Source organism: Mesoplodon bidens (assembly GCF_964165515.1).
Source record: "Mesoplodon bidens genome assembly, chromosome: 11".
NCBI classification, from domain to species: domain Eukaryota; kingdom Metazoa; phylum Chordata; class Mammalia; order Artiodactyla; family Ziphiidae; genus Mesoplodon; species Mesoplodon bidens.
The window spans coordinates 67,082,200-67,106,112 of NC_138167.1; the positions used below are offsets into that span (position 1 = coordinate 67,082,200).

Here is a 23,913-nt window from a genome sequence, read left to right on the forward strand (position 1 = left end):
GCAGGAACAGGTCAGTAGGCAGGAGTTGGGGGATAAACTGCTGCAGGAGATGGTGCTGGGTGGAATGCAAAGCCAGGCCCAAGGCTTCGGGCCAGTTACTCAAGCCCTCAGCTCTCTCTCTGCATGAGGAAAAAGCTAGTACTATGGCTCGCCCCTCAGCAACTGCTCGCTTCATCACCTATTTCATTCACACTTGCACTGCATTTAGCACCATTTTTCAACAAAGGTGACATCCCTGAGCGGCATTAGTAAACGCATCCCTGGAACCTACCACACACCGTCAGGGCTCAGGGCCTCTGTTCGTGCCCTCTGGGGCCTGTCTGCACACGTCCAAATCGTAAGAGGCCCTCATGGCACAACCCTCACACCGTCTTTTCTATGGTCCGTTCCGTGACCCCAATCAAACCTGCGCTTCCCCTGCAGCATGGCACATTCCCGTGACCTTATTCTGTGCTGGGGAGGCCGATAAGCCAGAACAGTGGGCCTGGCTGAATTAAAGATGCCACACGTTAGCTGCGTTACAAAAGGGTCAGGATTTGCCATTTGAGGTGACTGGATTAACAACTTTATTCTTCATCAACAACAGAAGGGCTGGTGTTTTGTTCCAAATAGTCGGTAGGGCTGAGACCCATATGGGACCTTTGTAGTCCCAGCTAACGACAATAAAATGCTGTAGCCAGCCCCCGGCTAGCAGGTGTGGGCCTGGTGACCACAGAGATCAGAATGACCTGAGTGTTTGAAGGCAGAGGCCAGGGTGGAGGCCACAGTTTCAAAATGTAAAGGAAGTGGTTATGCTCACAGCGGCAGGAGAGTTCCAACAAAATGTGGTTCTGCCTGTTCCAAGGTCTCCCCATGGCCAAGTCCTGTGGAAACACAAATTCCACAGCACCCACCATGGGGACAGAGAGCACAGGGTGCTGCTCAACGCTGGAACTCCTATTACAAAGGCACCACTGGGCAACGGCCCCTGTAAGCAGAACCAGAGTCAAAATGCAGGAGGGGAACAGCCAGCAGACAATGGAACTAGGACAGGCTGAAGGACACGCTGGAGTGGGTGACTGGCATGACTGGGGGCTGGGGGCACTGCTCCCCTGAGCTCCAGTGTCCTTAACCAGAAAAAGACAACTACCGCCACCTCCCTCATAGATGGGCGCTGCGAACATCAAAGAACATGAAGCGAGGGAAATGCCTGGCACAGTCCCAGCTACACAGCGGAGACGTGTCCATGCCACATTTCTCCTTTTGAGCCTGTTGCCCAGCTTGCGGCCTCTGCTATGGACGTGGGAGCCGGCGTGGGTGGTGAGCAGTGTGCTGACCATTGTTCACCGGGCACCACCCACACGCTGGCACATCAGGGCCTCACACACATTCTCTCGCTGAATCCTCGCAACCACCCGACGCAGGCATTTACCTCTTGCTGTGGATGAGGAAACTGAGGTTCAGAGGATGGCAACGCGTCCTGTGTCACAGCTGGCGGAGGAATCTGGGTTTTGAAGCCATGCCTGCCTGACAGGAAAAGCTGGGCCCCTCCCGGCCCGGCCCGCAGCCGGGGGCTCTAGGGCAGGCAGAGCAACGGAGTTCCCCGTGGCCGCACCTCCACCTGGAGGGGCTGGGCAGGGAACAGGACACCGTCAACTTGGAACAAACTTTTATTTTGTGTGCTGGTTTGGTCGGTCCATGGCCACAGGTCAGTGGTAACTAGAAACAGTTAGGAGGGGAGGAGAGGGGAGCAGCAGTCCGGAAGCAGGAGTGGCGGCGAAGGGTTGGGGATGGAAGGGAGGCGAGGCTGAGGAAGGACCCAGCCAGTTGGGTGTCCCAGGCTAGAGAAAGAATATATCTCTGCCCATCAGTCCACCCTAAAGAGAGGGCTTCAGTCCACAGCTCTGAGCAGGCTGGTTCGGGGCCCATGCTGCCATCTCTGGCCTGGGCAACACCACCCCCACTCCTGGCATTGATTCTTCCAAAGGGCTTAATGCTCTGAGCTGGGTCTGGAAGAATCTTTTTTACTACCTCCTACCTGCTCTCCCTGTACCCCAGCTGGAGCTTCCAAATCTGGGGCTCAGGCCCTTCACTGCTGGGCTCCTGTAGCAGCCATGCTGGGGCGATGTGGCGGGGAAGGAGGGGTTCCAGTCCCGGCCTGGCTCAGAGGAACACCTGGCACCCCCGCCAACAGGAGGTGCTGTTGACCGTGACCCTGAGCAGGCGGACCCCAGGCCCGATCATCAGTGCCCTGAGGCCCAAGAATCAAAGTCCAAGCAGGAGGCGGCCCCAGGGCGAGGTGAGAGCCCTCAGCTCCGCAGACTCTGCAGAAGAGGAGTCACCCCAGCCAGTCAGGCAAACAAAGGATTGTCTCCAAGGGGAAAGAAGAGTCACAGCTGTCTTCAGGTCAGTGGCAAGGTCAGAGGGGAAAGGAGGGGCCTACAACTCAGTCACCAACACCCTCCACACGTCTACAGTTACAGCCTAAGAGCTTTTGGCATTACCTGTTTGGGGGTTTAAGGGAAACAAGAGGGAGAAAGAGAAAAGGGGAACCACCGCTCTCCACTCTGCTGAGATGCCCAAGTCGCAGGAGGACGGCCCCCTGCTCTGGCAGCAGCAGATACTTCCCTGGACGCCCCTCAGCCTGGAGGCGGCTCCGTGGCGGGGCTCCAGGCGCACTGGCGAGTGAGCACAGGGAAGGAGGGCGCGCTTCGGCTCCTGACGGCCCTGAAAGGTTCTCACAGAGACACACGAACGCACGGACAGACAGGCAGCCAGCTAGCTCCTGGAGGCTGGTGGCCAGCCACGGAGGAGAAAGAGGAAAGACTGCCAGGCCCTGACCGGCCGTACTCCTGCACCTCACACGCCCTCACACACGCACACGCACACGCACACGCACACTAGATAGATAGATAGATAATAAAAAGAATAAAAACTAAGGGCCCAGATGTACAAAAAAGGTGTGAGTGAGGAAGAAGGAAGGGAAGAGGGTCGGAGATGGTCAGTCCTCCACAAGTCTGGCCACCTTCCTCAGCTTATAAATTACAACCCCCCTGGAAAATGGGGGTGGGGGGAATGACAAGGCTCCGGGTGTGGCCTGGGGGAGGGCGAGCGGTGGTCAGAGCTGCTCTGGCCCATCTGGTGGAGTGGTGGCCAGAGAACGAGGATCCCTTGGGTGGTGGAGGTGGGCTGGGGGAGATTCAGCAGCCGCTGGCGGGAGTCATGCAGGCCCCCTGGGACTTCACCTTGTGACGCTGGCCCCCCCGTCGCCGGCCCCCGCTGCTGGGCTTGGGCTGAAAGAGAGAAGAAGGAGCTTGAGAAGCAGTGGCCCATCGGGGGCAGGGCAGGACAGGACAGCAGAGGGGCAGCGGGAAGCGGGGGCAGGAGGTGAGCGAGCAGCCATCTGCTACGCCCTCCGCCAGATGGAGCTGGCGCCCACCCTGCCTTCCTTGCAGCTGGTGGGTCACAGGTGATCACGGCGTGAGAAGCACAGAGAGAGCAGGAACTAACGTGTGCCACTGCTGACAGGTGGGAAGAAAAAAGAAATGAAGGAGTCAGAGGAAAGACTCGATGGGGAGGGAGAGCAGAAAGGACAGGTCCAGGCAGAAGCTTCCTTCTCCAAAGAGGAGTCGGACGAAGAGACACTGGAAAGGGGTGATGTGAGGGCCACCAGGAGAGGACTCCAGGGGACAACGCCGGCAGGAGGTGCCGAGTGAGAGCCACACTGACAGGGCCCAAGACCACCTACCCCTCAGGAAGTGTCACGTCGGGGAAGGGGCCAGGAAGACCCTCTAAGGCAGCGTCTTTCAGACATTTGGGCTGCAGTATGCACATACATCACTTGCACCCTCACACACACAATGCTCACTCTTACTATGACAGGGCAACGCTGACATTTTTCTATTCTCTTTCATTAAAACTAAATGCTGGTCAGGACCTATTAAGTTCATTTCATGTACGCCACATCTCAGTTTGAAAAACACTGCCTTGAGAGACAAAAAGTTCACACTTAGATAGCACTTAGGGACCTGGAGTTGTGGGAAACACCCATCTAGGAACTCAAAGACATGGCAGACTGGTGAAGGCTGCCGGCGCTCTCCTATGGGTCACCTCCACGGCCACGCCCCCGCCCCCACCCCGCCTGAGGCCGTCAGGGGCCCAGGACCAGCCTGGGAAGCACACTCACCTGTGGCTGGAGACTGCCGGATGCAGCTGGCTGCGCAGCCGCTAGAGAGCAAGCTTCATCTCCAGTTGGGGGTGCCCCTACTGCTGGCCCTCCAGAGGGACCTCCCTCTTCTCGTTTGGGCAGGGGACCCTTTTTCGTCGATTGCATTTTAATCTGCTGGGGCTTGGAGTTCATTGGGGAATTGTTGGTGGTCTGGAGGAGCTGCAGGAGCCAAGGGGGTGGGGGATGAGACAGAGCTGCGGGCAGTGACCAGGGCTCAGCTGCCCCCGCCCCGCCCCTGAGGTCTCAGGGACCTCTCACTCCGTGGCCTGGCTGGGCCTGGGCGAGGTGGGTGGCAGGAGGGCGATGACAGGGCAGTGGGGTGGAGAGATGTCCTCTCCACTCAGCGTACCAGGGCTGCCCCAGCCAGGGCCGATGTCTCACCTGCCTCAGCCCAGCCCAGAAGGGTTCCATCCTGTTCCCTGCCCCAGCTGCTCTTCCCACAGACAATCTGTGAACCTCAGCCATCTCCTACTCAGCCCAGCTCCCAGGTTGGGGTCCAGCCTGCCCAGAGCATCAACTCTATCTCTTGCTGCCCCTGTAACAAGAGCCCGGGGTAACTTTTAATTTTGGGCCTCCCAGAGAGATCAAATGAGTGTCTCAGGAGCTGAAAATGTTTGGAGTGTGGCCATCAAAAATCTTAAGAGCTACCACCCAGGAAGGACTGACTCAGAGCCTTCCTTTATGGTCCAAGTTCAATCTCAAACAAAGCAGCGAATAGGCCCAGCTGCATCCCCAAGGGCATTACAGCATATGCGGGCAGCTTCTGCCAAACCCTCCGCCAGTCCGAAGCAAGGGGGCCTTTGAGGATGATCCTCCCCACTCCTCAACACACTCTGCAGCCTGACGTGGATGGGCCTAAGGAAGGCCATTCTGAAGGAAAAGCAAGCCTGAGGCTGATTCCAAGATCTCAGACAGGATGTATGGAGCAGGGGTCAAACCATTCTATCAAGTGCCGCTACTCAAGGCCATAGATGAAGTCTGCAGAGGGCATAAGGTGGGCTCCAGGACACAAAGAGCTCAAGCCCATGCCCCACTGCTATCCAGCCCTCACTCCAACTGGACCCACTGCTCTAAGGGCACAGCCCCAGCCAGACCATCGGAGCCTGTGCCCAACATCTCAGAGGCCAACACTGGCTGGGCCCAGACACTCTCCCACCACGGACTGCCATACCTCAACTCCACCTTCTCTTCTCCATGGTCACTACCAAAGCTCAGAAAGACAGGTCTAGGGAAACCTCTGAGGAGAGCAGAGAAGATGGCACTAAGGCTATACCTCGGCGTTGTTCCAGTTCTCCCAAGGTAGGGACTGGTGCCTCTGCCCCTGGCGGTCAGTAAGATTTCACAGGGCTTCTTGAGAAGAGCGTGCTGTGCTCACAGTCTAGAACTGGAGCAGCCCTGGTACCTCTTGTAGGCAGGCAAGGTGGTCTGCCCGGCCGTACCTTAGTGATGGTGCCTACAGCCTTGGTGCGGCCTTCCCGGAACACCAGCCGCTGGTCTATGTGCAGGTACTCGGGGGTCTTGATAAAGCGGAAATGCACGGTGGCCTTGTCCCCGGTGCGCAGACAGTCCTTGTCCATGCTCAGGATGGTGGCTGTCTGCCTGATGCTCCCACAGTGCACTGCCAAGGGAGCCAGGAAGTCAGGAGAGGCCTGAGCCACTCAGTGGCCTCAGGGCAGGGGAGGCAGTGGGTGAAAGCATGAGACAAGCTCGAGCTGTGGCAGGATGAGGACCTGAGGGCAGAGCGAGGCTAAGCGGCTGGAGGCCCGTCCTGGGCTGACCCTGCCTCACGTCCTCCCACTTTTCCCTCCAGTTAGACCTCGCTTGTCCCCGGACCCACTTGTCCTTAGTTCCTGAACACAGGGCACTCTGTTTGCATGCGTGCCTTCTCTGGACTGTGGGCTTCTTGATGGCAGGGCCCTTGCCCATCTTGTCTTTGTCCCCAGCACCTTGGCAACACCGCAGGGCACACTGCAGCACTTGGTAGATGTCTGCTAAAGGACTGAGTGTGAGGTCCTTGAGGGCAGGTCTGGGTCTCCAGAGCCCAGCACCGAGCTGGTACTTGGTTAGTGTTTGCAAGAATGAATAAACCACAAGCCACAGCTCATGTGTGGAACAGAGGGGATGGCATCACTGAACAGGGCAGCGACCTGACTCTTGGCTGCAGCTGAAACTTTGGGGTTTGGGCTGCTGGAGCACACTTTAGGGAGAGCTAGAGCAGGGGGCTTCAGGCTGGCAGTGCCTTTAGACACCTACCCATGGCCTGGTACCGCGGGCTGATTGTGGTGGGGTGGTGAAGGACAAGGATCTCGGCCTCGAACTCCCAGGATGCTTGGGGATTCAAGCGTGGAGAAACCATCACCATGCCCTTCCGGATGGACGAGCGCTTGATCTGAATGAGAGAGAATCCCAGACCTCAGGGACAATAATGCCTTCTGGCTTCACCCCCTGGTCACAGAGGACCAGGACTCCTTCTGGGAACTGCTACCACCCCAACTTGGCCGTGACCTCTCACTGCACTGGACCACAGGCCTTCTTTAGTGCTACATGGGAAGCCTCAACACTGCTATTGGGGGGGTCAGGAAAGACTTCATACAGAAAGTGACATTTTAGGCAGGACTTGCAAGATGGGTCGGAATTAAGTGGGTGGCGAGAGGGCAAAGGCAGGCAAGCACTCAAGTAGGAGAAATAGGGCAAGCATGATCTGGCTGTTGGGAAGTATATAGAAAACCCGGCTTTGCTGGTTAATTTGGCTGGTGCAAATGACCCAGGAGCTAGCACTGACCCCAATCCCCAGGGGACTGAAAGCTGAATGGCAAGAGGATCTGGCATGGACTCAACAGCCCCGTGTAGAAGGACCCCAGCAAGAAGGAAGAGCAGGAAGGCTCCCAGCTGACCTCACCGAGCTCAGGGTACCAGGTGGAGGAACAGAGCTCAGGAGGCCGGCAGGCCTAGGTTCAAGTCCCGGTGTTCTCACCGAATGCTGGGCAAGTCACTCAGGCTCTCCTGAGCCTCAGTTTCCTCACCTGTAAAAGTGAGGTCAGTAATCCCTGCCTTGCAGAGCGGCTGTGAGGACTGGAGATGACCCGGGGCCTAGCATAACACGGAGCCCGAGGGGAGTTCTTGGTTTTATCAACACTCACCTTCTTCAGCGCGAAGGAGGCCGTCTGGCCCCCCCGCACCTCCTTGACAGGCATGCGCTTGCGATGGATCGATTTGACCGCAATGGACAGGAAGTTACCCAAAGGATCTGGGCCCAGCAGCAGCGTGTCATTCAGCTTGATCAGGCCCCTCAGTGTTGTCCCCGACACCACTGTTCCCACACCCTGCAGACAAGACCCCGGTCCAGTAAGTCCACTGGCACTACAGACTCGCCCCAGCACTCCTGGAGGAAGCGCCACTCAGCCTCCCACCTTATTCAGTCCACCAGAACCCACTCACCGGGACAGAGTAGGTGTCATCAATCTGAAACTCAGCAGGCTCTTCCTCCCGGTAACTGGTGCGAGGGGACAGCAGGTTGAGGAACATCTTCAGCAGATCTAGGTTCTCGCCTGTAACGTTGGAGATTTGGAATATCGGGCACATCCTAAGGTGGGGAGTGTGTGGAGAGAGAGGAAGAAAGGTGCTCAGGTGGCGAACTCCTGCCTGATAGGGGATGAGCGGCACGAGGGCTCCTGGAACGGCTGCCGCTGCTAAGGGTCCCACCACCCCTTCACTGGCCTCCCAGGCCCTCTGCCCAGCCCACCTACTTCTGTCCAGACCTGCTCTGAGGCCTCCTCCTCCTAGTTAGTTTTGTCTCTGAAACCTGTCTCCTCCTCTCTGTCTCGGTACCACTACCCTAGTTCGAGCGATCATGACTGCCTCTTCTTCCTAAAGCACACACATCCTTAAAAACGTAGCCAACTCTCCACTGCAGAAAAGACAGCTGGAATCCCTCCTCCCAACATCTCTGCCAGTTTATTTCTCTCAAATTCCTATATTCCAGCCAGACCAGAGAACACTCCCTCCCTTCTCCTAAGACCTTCGGACTTTTTTGTTCCCATGTACTTGTTCACTCTGAATTGTTCACCTCCTGCCTGAATTCCTTCCCTCTTATCCAACTACCAAATCCTCTCATCCTTCAGAACCCAGTTCCAACGCCGCCTCTTCTAGGGAATCCTTCCCAGATGGGCACTCTTCATTCCCTCTGAGTTTTCAAAGAATTTTTTTTTTTTGTAAATTTTATTGAAGTATAGTTGATTTACAGTGTTGTGTTAATTTCTGCTATACAGCAAAGTGACTCAGTTATACACATATATATATTCTTTTTCATATTCTTTTCCATTATGGTTTGTCACAGGATATATATATATATATGTATTTTTAATTTATTTATTTTTGGCTGCATTGGGTCTTCGCTGCTGTGCGTGGCCTTTCTCTAGTTGCGGAGAGCGGGGCTACTCTTCGTTGCGGTGCGCGGGCTTCTCATTGCGGTGGCTTCTCGTTGCGGAGCATGCTCTAGAGCGCAGGCTCAGTAGTTGTGGCTCACGAGCTCTACAGTGCAGGCTCAGTAGTTGCAGCGCACAGGCTTAGTTACTTCACGACATGTGGGATCTTCCAGGAGCAGGGCTCGAACCCATGTCCCCTGCATTGGCAGGTGGATTCTTTTTTTTTTTAATAAATTTATTTATTTATTTTTGGCTGTGTTGGGTCTTCGTTTCTGTGCGAGGGCTTTCTCCAGTTGCGGCGAGCGGGGGCCGCTCTTCATCGCGGTGCGCAGCCCTCTCACTGTCGTGGCCTCTCCCGTTGTGGAGCACAGGCTCCAGATGCGCAGGCTCAGTAGTTGTGGCTCATGGGCCTAGCCGCTCCGCAGCATGTGGGATCTTCCCGGACTGGGGCACGAACCCATGTCCTCTGCACTGGCAGGCAGATTCTTAACCACTGTGCCACCAGGGAAGCCCTGTCACAGGATATTGAATATAGTGCCCTATGCTATACAATAGGACCTTGTTGTTTATCCATCCCATATATAGTAATTTGCCTCTGCTTATCCCAAACTCCCACTCCTTCCCTCCCCTATTCTCCCTCAGCAACCACAGTCTGTTCTCTATGTCCGTGAGTCTTTTTATGCTTCATAGATATGTTGATTTGTACTGTATTTTAAATTTCACATATAAGTGGTATCATATGGTATTTGTCTTTCTTTCTGACTTACTTCGCTTAGTATGATAATCCCTAGGTCCATTCATGTTCCCGCAAATGGCATTATTTCGTTCTTTTTTATGGCTGAGTAACATTCCATTGTATATATATACCATATCTTATTTATCCATTCATCTGTTGACGGACATTTAGGTTGTTTCCATGTGTTGGCTACTGTAAATAGTGCTAGAATATAGGGGTGCATGTATCTTTTCGAATTATAGTTTTGTCTGGGTATATGCCCGGGAATGGGATTACTGGATCATATGGCAACTCTATTTTTAGTTTGTTTGTTTTTTTAAATTAATATTTTGGCTGCACTGGGTCTTTGTTGCTGTGCACAGGCTTTCTCTAGTTGCGGTGAGCAGGGGCTACTCTTTGTTGCGGTGCGTGGGCTTCTCATTGAGGTGGCTTCTCTTTGTTGTGGAGCACAGGCTCTAGGCATGCAGCCTTCCATAGTTGTGGCATGCGGGCTCAGTAGTTGTGGCTTGCAGGCTCTAGAGCGCAGGCTCAGTAGTTGTAGTGCATGGGCGTAGCTGCTCCACAGCCTGTGGGATCTTCCAGGACGAGGGCTCGAACCCATGTCCCCTGCACTGGCAGGCAGATTCTTAACCGCTGCGCCACCAGAGAAGTCCCTACTTTTAGTTTTTTGAGGAACTGTTTTCCATAGTGGCTGCACCAATCTACATTCCCACAAACAGTGTAAGAGAGTTCCTTTTTCTCCATACCCTCTCCAGCATTTATTCGTAGACTTTTTAATGATGGCCATTCTGACTGGTGTGAGGTGGTACCTCATTGTACTTTTGATTTGCATTTCTCTAATAACTAACAATGCTGAGCAACACTGCATGTGCCTATTGGCTATCTGTATGTCTTGGGAGAACTTTTTGTGTCTCTGTTACACGTGACTACATCTGATTTTCTGTCTGTTATCTGAATGGCCTCTATATCTCCTATTCACGATTAATCAAACTCCTCAAGATCAGGAATTATATATTTCCCACAGCTCCTAGAGTAGGGACAGCACAGAATAGGCACTCAACAAAATGAATGAATTGAAATGGGGTCGACTGAAACGTACCCCCTCTGCTGGCCAACTGCTGGTACTGAAGACAGCGTCAGGGCAGAGACACAGGCCAAAATGTCAGGCTGCTCCGGGTCCTGTACTTAAGCAGCCCCAAGACTCTGGGAGAAGGAGCAGTGTTAACAAAATTTACTATTATCAAGAGATTATCTCTGACCAAGGGGCCGACCACCTTGAGGACAAGGGCTATGCCCAAGTCAACTCTGACTCCTCAATGCCTAGATGAAAAGCCCAGTACAGAACACCCAATAAATTTTTATGGAATCAGGGAATTTCCTGGCAGTCCGGTGGTTAGGACTTGGTGCTTTCACCGCTGAGGGCCCAGGTTCGATCCCTGGTCAGGGAACTAGCATCCTACAAGCCGTGCGGCATGGCCAAAAAAAAAAAAAAAATTTATGGAATCAAAGGACATGCTAATGAATAAATGCCAAAACTGATCTGTGATTAGAGAGCTTTTGAGAAACAACCGTGTAAAAAAATTAATAATAACCATTGTAAAAATGGCTGCGTATCTATCACACAGCAGCCAGGCACAGTGCTAAGTGCTTTACATACATCATTTCCAACACTTATAAGAGCCCTATGAAGAAGGTAATATTATTTCCATTTCACAGATAAGGACACTGAAATATCAGCTGGGATTCCAACCTCAGTGAGACCAGCACCTCAGAATCTGGGTCACCTGATACAGCCCCCGAGCAACATTGCTGAGAGCAGAATCTTCTATTTCAACCAATCTCTGTGCCTGTGCAGAAGTGAATGCTCCCAGGACTTCCCTGGTGGTCCAGTGGCTAAGACTTCATGCACCCAATGCAGGGGGCCCGGGTTCGATCCCTGGTCAGGGAACTAGATCCCACATGCTGCAACTGAGAGTTCGCATGCCACCACTAAAAGATCCCGCATGCCACAATGAAGATCCCACGTGCCACAAGTAAGACCCGGCGCAGCCAAACAAATAAATAAATATTTTAAAATACATAAATAAATAAGAGGAAGAAGTGAATGCTCCCTACCCATTACCTCTCAGAGCTGAAGTTGGAGGCTGTAACAATCACATCATCCTTGCTCTGCACCAACACCGGGATCTTGCGGCAGCCGGGTGACTTCAGCAGGCGCTGTAACAGCTTCAGGGTTTCTTAAAGGGTAAAATGGAACAAAATTAGGGGAACGTAGCCTTCTCTTTGGCCAGGCTTCTAGGGCAAGACAGGTCCACTCATTACTGATGCAAGCAGGAGACAAACAGATGGACAGTGTTAAATGTCATAATGCCTGGAGAAGCAAAAGGAGGATCAAAACTTTGGGTGGGTAAGTGCTTGCTAGAGTAGAAGGAGAGTACAGACGGGGACTGTCTGCTAAGGTTATAAGTCTGAAACCTGTCAGGTTTCTCCAGAGTCTCTAGAAGACCCGCATCCTATAAGCAAGTAATTTGGGGGTCCACCAGAAGGACAATGTTGTTCCTAGAATGCCCTGCTTCCTGGAAAAAAAAGTTCATCTGACAAAAGGATCTCTAGGACATGTAGATGCCTGAAGAAGCCCTTATGAGGCCCTCCAAAAGGATACGTTTTCACTTCTCTTCCACCATCTTTAGCAACGGGGGAGAAATGCATGAAAGCCTAGTCTTGCAACACTGTTTTGAAACCTTTGGTGGTAAAAGGTAATCAGACTCTCTGCCCAAATGTCTCCACGTATGTCCAGCTTAGATGGTTAAAACCCAATGCCTTCTGCGTGGAACCATCTGAAAAGAGATGCCAGATTAGGGATTTCAAGGACGCTGAATTTGTAACCAGAAGGAACAATGAGCAGGAGGTAACTCTAAGCTCTGCTCAGACCAAGAGGCAAACAGGGAGAAAGCAAAAGATTCTGGGTTGACGGACATTCAGGCCAAGGTCTAAGCACAATACAAGGAAACAGAAAATTCCAGGTAGCAGATCACCAAGGAGCCACAGTGCGTGACTGTCCCAAACAGAGAGACTGCTACTGGCTGTTGGCTTCACTTACCTTGCAGGATGTTGGCAGGACACATGTCAATCTTGGTGACCACCACAAAGACAGGCACATTGAGTGCCAATGCCAAGCCCAGGTGCTCCTTTGTCATCCCCACGATGCCAGCATTGCTGCCCACCTGCCCCGACAGAGAAAGAACTGTCAGGACAAGGGAGACAGAGGTTGCTGCTGGGTGGGCACAGGGGCTCAAAGAAGGCTGAGGTAAGAGAGAACTCCCATCTCTGAGGCCACCATCAGAACAGAACACAGGGGGCACAAGTCTTAGGCCAGAAACAAAATGGCTGTAGATGAAAGCTGGGCTGGGCACAGATTGCTTTAACCTCCAATTTAACAGTGTGGGCTATCAAAATCTGAGGAGACTTCGAAACGATAAAAAAGACAAACTCAGTCTGGGAAAACAAAGTCATCAAAGTGTATTCAGTTTAACATCCCTGGCCCCCAGTTACCCCATCTATAAAATGGGGGATAATAATATTCACTTTAGAGGGTCACTTAGGTTTAAATGACCAAACATATGTCAAAGGTCCAGCACACAACTAGCACGAATTAGGTATTCAAGCAATGGCTGGGACTTCCCTGGTGGCGCAGTGGTTGGGAATCTGCCTGACAATGCCGGGGACACGGGTTCGAGCCCTGGTCCAGAAAGATCCCACATGCCGCGGAGCGGCTAGGCCCCGGTGCCACAACTACTGAGCCTGTACCCTGGAGCCCGCGAGCCACAACTACTGAGGCCTGTGCACCTAGAGCTCGTGCTCCGCAACGAGAGGCCACCACAGTGAGAAGCCCATGCACCGTGACAAAGAGTACTGCCCATGTGCAGCAGTAAAGACACAGTGCAGCCAAATAAATAAATATAAATAAATTTATTTTTAAAAAAGCAATGGCAGCTGTTACTACTGTTACCATTCCTTCCTGTAACAATAAATGTTTTAAAATATCATCATAAAGGCTGGTTAAATAAATTAGAGCACATGCAGAAGTGTGCGATACAAAAGAAAGAGGAAACTCTTAACTGATGTGGGGCAATCTCTAAGATATGTTTTAATGGGAAAAAGCAAGGTGGTATACAGCATGCTACCACAGAGAGTGGTGACTGGATCACCGTTTGAAAAAAGCAGCTGGAAGACAATTGGGGGAACGTCTGAGATAACATAAATACTTTTAGACTAGATACTGTATGATATTAGGGAACTCTTGTTCGTCTTCTTGGTTGCAATAACAGTAGGAGGCTGTGTGCTAAAGTATTTTAGGGGCTGTGTGCTGAAGTATTTGGGGGTGAAGAGTCACAATGTCTACTTTCAAATGATTCAGCCAAAAAACCAACCAACCAAAAAAACAAAAACAGGGCTTCCTTGGTGGCGCAGTGGTTGAGAGTCCACCTGCCGAAGCAGGGGTCATGGGTTCGTGCCCCGGTCCAGGAAGATCCCACATGCTGCGGAGCGGCTAGGTCTGTGAACCATGGCCGCTGAGCCTGCGTGTCCAGGGCCTGTGCTCCGCAACTGGAGAGGCCACAACAGTGAGAGGCCCGCGTACCGCAAAAAAATAAAAAATAAAAAAAATAAAACAAAAACCATACACACACACAGAAAAACTCCACATATGCATCTATCACATGTACAGATAAATATGGCAAAATGTTAATGATTGTTGACTCCGAGTGGTGGGTTTATGGTATTCGTTGTACTGTTCTTTCAACTTTTCTAAATGTCTGAAATTGGAGGGAGAGAATATACACATATATGCTGGTGTGATTACAAAATATCTCTAGAGGATACATAAGAAACTGGAAGCACTGGTTGCCTGTGGAGGAAACAACACAGGCAGAAGAGAGGCTTTAAGTCCTTTGGTACCTTTTAATTTCTGTACCATATGAATGTATTACTTACTAAAACAAAATAAAATTAAAATTAAAATCGCCAAAACATATTTATACAGGGCTTTATACATTCCAGAGGGACTTCCCTGGTGGTCCGGTGGTAAAGTCCCCTTCCAAGGCAGGGGACGCAGGTTCGATCCCTGGTTGGGAAACTAAGATCCCACATGCCGCGGGGCAACTAAGCCCGCGTGCCACAACTACTGAGCCCGTGCGCCTCAACTAGACAGCCCACGTGCTGCAAACTACAGAGCCCATGCACTCTGGAACCCGCACACCACAACTAGAGAAAAACACGCATGCTACAACTAGAGAGAAGCCTGCGTGCTGCAATGAAGCGTCAGCGCTCCGCAGCAAAAGATCCCGCGTGCTGCAACTAAGACCCACCACAGCCAAAAATAATAAATAAATAAAATAAATATACATTCCAGTGTTTTCAAGCGATGCTCTCATTTGACCATTACGATTCCCAGGGGAGCTACCACCCCACCAGCACAGATGTCCCACGCATGTTCCCTCTGCCTACACCGAGACACCCTCACCATTTCCCTCCTAATTCTTCCCATTCCCTCCAACCACCTTTCCTAACCAACCCAGACCTGCTTTTGTTCTTCCCAAGCGGGATACGAGAATGCTCTCTCTCTGCTGTCTTTATATTTTCAAGGTTTTTTTGTTTTTGTTTTTCTGGAAATTGATTGCCATGGAACATAATGAAATATTTCATTGTTTTCCACAGAAATTTTTAGTATTTAGCTCATGGCCTAAAAGTCAGATAATACATAACATTTCATCTGGGGTGAAGATATGTTCGTTAATTGACCTTGATCACTGTAGCTCAGTTAGAAAAACGCTCACATTAAACTGATTTCTACACCCTTCTTAATCTCAACCCAACAACTGCTCCAAATACACCCTATGGCTCTTCCTTTGAAACCCTTCTGTAGAGTGGCTTTCCTTAGCCAGTCAAGGTCGGTAAGGGCCCCTTGCAACGTTCAAAGATACGGGAGATAAGACCACAATGAGACTGCAAGAACCTCGGGCAGAGAGCTGGCAAGAGTATCCATGCATATGCTCTGCCTCTCTTTACTCTCCGGTCTGGGGAGAATTTGCCTGAAAACCTGTGTTTGTGGGGCAACTTGATCAAGTTTGCTCTGAACAGATGTTGGCATTCACTACACTTACGAATACAGACAGCTGGAGGAACTGGGAAATGGGGAAGGGTTTTGAGAAGGATTTTTGCCAAAGGAAAACTCGCTCACTTGCACTCTGTGTGAAAGCTGTGAAGTTGTGACCAAGGCTGGGGGCCTCACACACTCTTACTCTCTGGCCAGGAAGATCAAAGGGGCCCAAGTGCGAGCTTCGAAACATGACCCAGCCCAGAAGCCTCTGCTCCCTCCCCTCTTCAGTTCACCTACATGATGAACTGCTTAAACATCTATTTCCCACTAGACTGTAAGCTCGATGGGAGCTCAGGACACCCTGTTCACTGCTCTGTCTTCAGGCCTGGCACAGTGATAGGCATGCAGAAGCTTCTCAGCAAATAGCTGTGGGACTGGTTGACACTGGTTCCAGGCTTCAGAAGAGGCCACCTCTCAGGCCCCTCAGTGGTTGTCTGTGCTCTCTTCCATTTCCTTCCCAGGCCGCCCCATCTCTGAGGGTGCAGCCTGGTGTCATCTCAAAGTAGCCCAACTCCAGGAGGAAATAATTCTGAAGGTAATAAGAAATGCCCCAGGAGAAACCCTCCCTTACCCCTCTCTGAAAAATAAGAGAGGTCTGCAAATGGCACCTTGGTTTCTGCTTAGAGGATCTCCTCCTGGCCTAACCTAGGAGAAAGATCAAGGTATAGTCCTTGAGAAGGCTGGGCACCCCTGCAAAACTTGTCGTTCTTATCCAATTTCAAAGCCCTAAACCAAAAGGCCCTGTCTCAGAACTATTTCAAACACTTGCATACCACCACACCCCAGGAGTCCAGCTGAAGCTTCCCCTCCCCAGCAGCACCTCACTTACCATGAGCATGCAGAAGTCAGGCAAATGGCCAGTCATGCCAAAGACAGTGGTCTTCAGGTACTTCTCATGGCCGGCCAAGTCGATGAAAGTAATCACCTTAGTGGATTTCTCACAGATCTTTGTCCACTCCAGGCTGCCACCATGGCTGTCTGGCTTGTTTACCACATTGCCTTCACTGTCAAAGCCCAGAATGTCGTTGCCCACACTGCTGGTGCGACCAGATTCAATCTCATGTTTGTGGCGGAAGAGTTTCTGGCGGGCGAAGCCTCGGCCATTGTCCAGCTCCCCGTGGGTCAGGACCCCCAGAAGCGTGCTTTTGCCGGCATCCACGTTGCCCACTACCGCTACCCTGTGTGAACACAAACCCATCCATTTGTGTGAGAGCTGGTGAGTGAGTGAAGTGAGCCTCAGCAACCGGATCCACAAGGACAGGCTCACCCCTGAGCCTCTCCAGCTCTCTGTTCCTTCTATTCATGGACGAGCACGTTAGGAGTGCTCTGGGAGCTGTATCCAGGGAGCAGAAAGTTATTCAGGAGGAACCAAGTTCCCACCACAATGACTTTCTCCCTTAATGTCCACTAGCTTTCCCAAAGCTGCCAGACAGAAGCCCTAAAGCCAAGAGAGGTACAAAATGCTCTCCTCCATTACCCTGGTTTCAAGCCTCCCAGCCTGATGGGAAAGCAAATGCAGCCCACAAAATGGCCACAGAACATATGGTTGGCCTCTCTCCCACTCTTTCCAGATGGAAATATTTAGGGATGAGGAAGTGCAGAAACAGAGAATGGAGCTATCGGTGTCTCTGGACACTCTTTCCATGCCTCAGGAAGCGGAAGGGTGTAGCCGACACGCCAGGTGTCAAAGGCTCAATCACCATTCTCTGTGAAGCCCTAGACCCCAGGGTCATGCTTCAGGGGACCTGGAACTGTTCTGAAGCCTCCTCACCTGACTTCCAGGAAGTCATTGTCTCCTACTCGTTTCCGGACCAGGTAATCGCGCACACGGCCCCCAGCTTCTTGACGTTCCCGGAGGAGGATGACATCGGCCTCTATCTGTTCTGCCATGCTCTTCACTGTGGCATAGGAGGCCTCCATGTCAGCTTCACTCAGCCCGTACTCAGTCCCATCTGGTGACAAGAGCCCAGACGTCAGTCTGCCATCAAGTCTGCCAGCCAGCCACCCCTCACAAGGTCCCACCCCGGGCACTGAAGAACATGGCTCTCTCTACCAGACACTTCAAAGATTTGGGCACAAGTTAAGTTAATAAATAATAGGCTTCCCCATTAAGCAGGGCATTCATTAATTCATTCAACAGTAATCACTGAGACTCTCCTAGGTTTTATGCCAAGTCTCAGGCTGGGTACTGGGAATACAGGTGCCCTTAGCGAGCTCACAGCCCAGCGGGAGAGACAGGAAATTAATTAACTGCAATACAGCTTGAGTGCTTTACTACAGAACTGTGCAAAGAGAATGTAAAGCATGAGCAACTAGCATTGCCTGGGGAAGCTGAGGACAGCTTTGCAGGGCACTGACTCCAAGCTGCAGCTCCAAACATGAAAAATGGGCCTGCGGAGAAAGGAGGAAAGACATCCGAAGCAGCAGAGCAAAGCATGGAGCACGGCAGATCATGGCACGTTCAGGGAGCAGTAAGCAGCTCGGCGCGTTGGGGAGCAGGGTGTCAAGTGGCGGGGGACCACATGAGAGGCAGAAACAGTTAGGAAGACGAACACCACACAGCAGCAAAACACATATGTACCAGGGAGGGAAGCCTTGGGGTTACACAGGGGAGTAACAAGATCAGATCGCTGTGGGACAGAAATCTCTTGAGCAGCAGTGTACAGTGAGCGCTGGCAAGCGAGAGACCAGAAACGGGGAGTCCAGTTAGGAAGTAATTCTAATAATCCAGGCAAGAGATAATGACAGGAGACAAAGGAAAATGGAGAGAGAATTTAAGAATGAGTTTAGGGACAGATTTTTAACAGAGGTGGCTCAGGTGAAATGTCCAGCAAGTAGCTGGAAAAACTGAGTCTCAGCTTAGGATGAGGAAGGACGGACCAATCAACCACTAATTTATTGAGTGCCTACTGTATGACAGTCCTGGTAGGGTACTGTCCACATGGTGTCATATTTCACCCCCGCAGTAGAATGGCAGCCCCTCCAGCTGTCTCCTGGGAGCACCCCTCTCCTTCCCTGGGCTCATATGCCCAACCTCTTTTCTTTTCTGCCTCCAAAGACCTTGCAGCACCTTCTCTCACCCCCTTCCACTTCTCTCCCTACGAACAAGCTCAAAGCTTTTCCTAAACTAAAGGAGACCCAACCCCTCTTCCCTTGCCCCAGCTTATCTACTGAGCTACCATCTCCTCCAAGCACCTCCAGAGTAATGGACACTTGTTAACTTTATTTCCTCACCACCTTCTCACTGATCTGATGACTCTGGAAAAAACTGGTTTTCAAGTCATCAGTGGCGTTCTGCCCACTCACCCAATGCCCTTTCCTTGACCCCTTCACAGTCAACACTGCTGGCAACTGTCCCTTTGTTTACTGAGGCACTTCATTCCCACCCTGCTTGCCTATAACCCGAACTCTTCTGATTCACCTCCTGGCCCTCTGGGTCTTCCTTCTGTCTCCTCTGCTGGCTGTTCCTGCTGCGGTCCCCAAATGCCAGTGTTTTTCAGTAGTCAGTCAGTGGCCTTCTTCTCTATCCTTGAAACATTCCCCTTGGCCTTCTCATTCTATGGGTTCAACTGTCATTTTGAAAACTATGAAAACATTCATATCTACTCATTCTTCCCGGAGCTCCATCCACACCCTTTTTAAACAACAGCACAAAAACTAACACCATTAATAAAGCATTTCAGTCCTCCCTGCAACCCCATGAGTGAGGCATTACTGTTCCCATTTAATAGTGGGGAAACAGAACCTCGAGGCCTCTGAGCTGGGAGGGCACAGAGGGGCCGCCGGAGCCTGGGTCTTCTGATGCCAAACCTACAGCCTTTTCCTCTTGGTGCCAGACCAGTTCCTCCTCGTGCCTTACCTATTTCTAATGACACCACTGTCCTTCCAGTCACCCCAGCTGAACACTCATCACTCCAGTCCTGCCCCTTTCCTTGTCCCTGCTCTCCTCTTTTTGCCAATCCAATGCCACCAGCCTGATTTAGGCCATTATTCTAACTGAATCGCCACAAGAGATCCTTAACTGGTCTTAGCAAATCCAGTCTCTGTTTCCGCCAACCCACCCTGCATAGACATACAAGCTCAAGGTCCTAAAGAATGCACAGCTCTGACGTTTGTCACTTCCGAGTCAAAGTCTTGGAAGAGCTCCCCAGGCCCAGCAGCGCTCAGTTCCAATTCCTTAGAGGCTTCCATGCCCCTCCCCCGCCCTCCCCTTCTAAGCTTTGTTCCAGTGCAGGTGGCCCAGTCACCATCCCTCCATGTCTCTGCACTTTTCTAGCTCTATACCTTTGCTCGTGTATTTCCTGACCTAGAAAGCCAATCAGCGTATCTCTACTTGCCAAAATCCTACCCATTCTGCTCCCTTATGAAGTTTACCATGGAATAGTGTTTTGGATGCGTGTCTTCCCCTGCTATACACAAGCATCTCGAGGACAAGGGCCATATCTCAAACATTCCTGGATGCTCCATGAGGGGTGCCTTTCCTATACCAACTCCTCAAACGTTTGTAAAATGCAAAACGAATGAACAAAGAGGATGCAGTTGAGCCAAGGAGTTTCTTTTTCTTTTTCTTTTTTTGGCTGCGCCACATGGCACGCAGGATCTTAATTCCCCAACCAGAGATCGAACCCATGCCCCCTGCAGTGGAAGCACGGAGTCTTAACCACTGGACTGCCAGGGGAGTCCTGCAAGGAGTTTCTAAATGCACGGCGAACTGCGCTCTGGAAATATTCTGGGTTAGAGAAGGACTCGGAGGCATCCCTAAGAGAAGGCCAGCTAGCCCTGCCATTCTTGCCAGACCCCCAAATTCTATCCAACCTTTCCTGCTTCTGGTACAATGAGAAGCTTTCAGATCCTACCCCACACCAGCAGGCAATCACCAGTGTCACCTCATCCATCCAGGGCTCCCAGAAATGCACCCAGTCACATTGCCCTTCTCCAGCACGCTCTATACTCCTCACTCTGTAGGAGCGGAAACAAAGGCCAAGGAGAAAAGCCGCAGAGGTCCAATTACTAAAGGCCACATATTCAGCCATGCAGGAACCTAATCAGATCTCGGTCCTGCCACTGACTTACCTTTATATGTACTCTCCTGCTCAACATGCTGCATAGGCTCCCCAAACTTTTAGGATAGAAGTCTAAACGCTTTGGTATGGCATTCAAAGACCCTCAGACCTGGGCCCTAACTACCTGTCCAGTCTCCCCTCCTGATACTCCCAACCTCACATTCTACATTTCCTACTTTACTGAATCACTCCTGGTCCACCAAATACTCCACACTCACCAATGCCTCCATGCCTCTGTGCTTGTGGCTTTCTCTGCTCACTCACTACTGCCTCCACTCACCTAGAAAACTCCTATTCATCCTTTAGAATTCACTGAAGGGGCACCTCCTCCTTTGGAAAGACTTTTAAGTCTTTTCTGACCGTCCCACAAAGATGTAACACTCCTCCCATGCTCCCTGAACTTCTAATGCAGTACCTGGGTCTTAGAAAGTCATGATTTAATATTTGAAGAATGAACAAGGTTCTTTTTGAAAGAAATCTCATGGTAAATCATCTATAACCTGGAAACCTTAAAAAATTACTACTGCAACTATTAACACTAGCTAACATTTATATAGTGCTTACTATATGCCAAGTGTTAATCTTCACCATGCCACCATGGACTAGATTCTATTATTATCCCCATTTTAAGACAAGGAAAAGAACCAGTAGGCAAACTTAGATCCACCAGGTTCCAGACCCTGAACTAACTACTAGGTCACATTGCCTCCTTTTAAAATATCAACCTTAACTTAAGAATGTATACTTAGGGACTTCCCTGGTGGTCCAGTGGTTAAGACTCTGTGCTTCCAACGCAAGGGGTGCGGGTTCAATCTCTGGTTGGGGAACTAAGATCCCACATGCTGCACGGCGTGGCCAAAAAAAAAAGGAAAAAAAGAATGTATACTTAAAGAGCACATTCCTCCACACTGCTTCGAATTTTTTTAAAGTCTAATTTATTCCTACAAAACTTGCCTCAGGTTGTGGGGGTAGTGGTGGTACCATCCGCCCGATTTTATAGATGAAGGAAGCGTCAAACAGAGGGCAAGCACCAAGCACACACAGGAAGTCAGGGATGAAGCTGACCCTGGGGGCCTCACATCTCTTTTAGTCTTCTGCTTGATCTTCAACTTGTTTAACTAATTACAATCTCTTTCTGCCCCTGAAGAATTCCAGCAGGAAGGAGTCACTATGAATCTAACAGCATCCAATTGGTAGATGCAAAGATAATGCTTGGGTGTGTAAAATACGTGTTAATGAACGTTTGCCATCTTCCTATGCTGTGCCACGGGAGGGTTAATTAACTGTGAGCCACCAAGGTATGGCAAAGTTCAGTAAGAGCCCACATTAAAGAATAAGCAAAGAGTGGGGGCTTTAAGAATCTGGGTCTTCAAAGAACAGTCCCAACACTTGTCAGAACTGATCTAGATGTGGTTTCTTCAATTCTATAAGCTGGAAGTGACCTTTGAGTGGTTCATCCTATTACAGGAGGCCAGGTGTGCACCTGACACAAAAGCTTTCAAAAGCCTACCAGTGATCCCCCTAGTCACCAAATGGAATGGCTTTTTCTGAACCTGACTCTCCCTGCTGTCTCTGTAACACTTGACAATGCTGGCCAACTCCCTCTCTTTATTTTTTTTTTTGCGGTATGCGGGCCTCTCACTGTTGTGGCCTCTCCTGTTGCGGAGCACAGCCTCTGGACGACGCGCAGGCTCAACGGCCATGGCGCACGGGCCCAGCCGATCCGCGGCATGTGGGATCTTCCCGGACCGGGGCACGAACCCGTGTCTCCTGCATCAGCAGGCGGACCCTCAACCACTGCGCCACCAGGGAAGCCCCTCCCTCTCTTTCTTGACAGAACCTCTTGGTTTGCCTATCTCTCGGACCATGCCTTCTTTAAGGTGGTAACACCTAAAACTGGGGAGGTGGCAGTAAATACAGAAAGGAAAGGACAGATACGAGAAACATTTCAAAGGAAGGCAGAGCAGTATTTGGAGGTCAAACCCTTCTTCCTTGTGTCATTCTTGCAGCATTTCCAAACATTGTTTTCTACTGAGGTTAACTGTGTATATGCCATCTCTCCTTCTCGAGACAGAGACCAGATTTTAAGTATCTAAAAGTGCTTTGCAACAGTATCAAGACCTTCTAAGATACTTAATAGAATCTGTCAAATAGTTCAAGACTGATTTTGAGATTTCCTCCATCTTAGACTCAAACTACAAAAGAATTATTACCTGCCTTTACAAAACCTACATTCAGCAAAGAGAACTCTCGTCCCTTAATGATGCATTGAGGCCTACTTAGGCTTCTTGTAAAGATGACAGAGACAAGATCTGGTACAGGCTAAATTCATAATTATTAAACAAGTCCAGCTGCCATTTCAGCAAAGATAATGTCTTAATGAAGATGAGAGTAAGCAGGCTTTGTATTGAGGATATAAACTAGGAATGACCAGGGGGAAAAAAGCCCAGGATATAATCTGGGATTCTGTCTTGGGGGCTGCCTTCCTCTAAAACAATGGGCCCCATTACAATGGAATAAGGGGATTGGAGGACAATAACAAGTCCCTTCCAGAATGGCAACAAGCCTACATGTCTGATGGGATCTCACAGGGAGAAAAGAGGACCTCTGTTATCACAGCTATCCCCACTGAATGGTCAGTATGGTCCAGGGCAAGGCAGCCTTGCTGAAGACAGGAATTCTGGATGTCCTTTCCTTGCTGACATCAAGAAGTATCACAGGGGTTCTCTGCTAAGCAGGCAATAAGTAGCAATGGGATCTGTAAATCAGGCTTGGAGGGGAAGACTTAGAGCTGCCTAGGGAAGGCTTAATTCTAGACCTAACTGTGACTTACTCTGTTACCTCGGACAAGAAGTTTCCTTGCTTTGTGCTTCATCTCCTCTTATGCAAATGTAGAGTACTGGCGGTAGAAAAGCAGCATCTGTAAAACCGCTTGGAAAGTGAATTTTTAAAAAAGTAAAGTGAAAGGAAAACTATGCTCACCTGATCCCTGCCCAATGACATATATGGTCTCTCCGCATCCCTCGTCCATCCTCTCCCACATTTGCCGAAGTAGGCTGTCATACTGCTCTGATGTAGGGCTCACTAGAACCAGCTAGAAGAGAAACCAACAACCTTAGGACCACACTTACTAGAAGAACACCACAGCCAAAGCAGATCAAGAGCCTGACCAAAGACCCTGACTGAACCCCACAGCACCCTGATCTAAAATAGCTGTGCAGCCCTCTCATGCCCTCTCTGCCTCTCCTTAAATAGCCTTTGAGCCCAAGGCCTTATGAGAGTTGAGTTATATGAAGTACTGAAATGAGTATGTCTGAACCACAACC

The 23,913-nt window shown here is 50.7% G+C and overlaps 1 protein-coding gene across 2 annotated transcripts in view; it reads right to left on the reverse strand.

The window, feature by feature from the left end:
• Positions 1 to 23,913, reverse strand: part of GTPBP1 (GTP binding protein 1) — a 32,005-nt gene that overhangs the window by 2,342 nt on the left and 5,750 nt on the right. Inside the window, exons 3-13 of one of the 2 annotated variants that reach the window (XM_081248379.1) lie at positions 23,570 to 23,681; positions 17,296 to 17,476; positions 16,354 to 16,702; positions 12,468 to 12,591; positions 11,490 to 11,604; positions 7,646 to 7,790; positions 7,348 to 7,530; positions 6,461 to 6,596; positions 5,647 to 5,825; positions 4,166 to 4,366; positions 1,412 to 3,272 (exon numbers count right to left, since the gene is read on the reverse strand). In XM_081248379.1, coding sequence (XP_081104505.1) covers positions 3,180 to 3,272; positions 4,166 to 4,366; positions 5,647 to 5,825; positions 6,461 to 6,596; positions 7,348 to 7,530; positions 7,646 to 7,790; positions 11,490 to 11,604; positions 12,468 to 12,591; positions 16,354 to 16,702; positions 17,296 to 17,476; positions 23,570 to 23,681 — 1,818 coding nt within the window. In that variant the 3' untranslated portion in view covers positions 1,412 to 3,179. Of the gene's footprint in view, positions 1 to 5; positions 3,273 to 4,165; positions 4,367 to 5,646; positions 5,826 to 6,460; positions 6,597 to 7,347; positions 7,531 to 7,645; positions 7,791 to 11,489; positions 11,605 to 12,467; positions 12,592 to 16,353; positions 16,703 to 17,295; positions 17,477 to 23,569; positions 23,682 to 23,913 lie in introns of those variants that run through there. The other variant, XM_081248380.1, reaches the window with a different exon arrangement.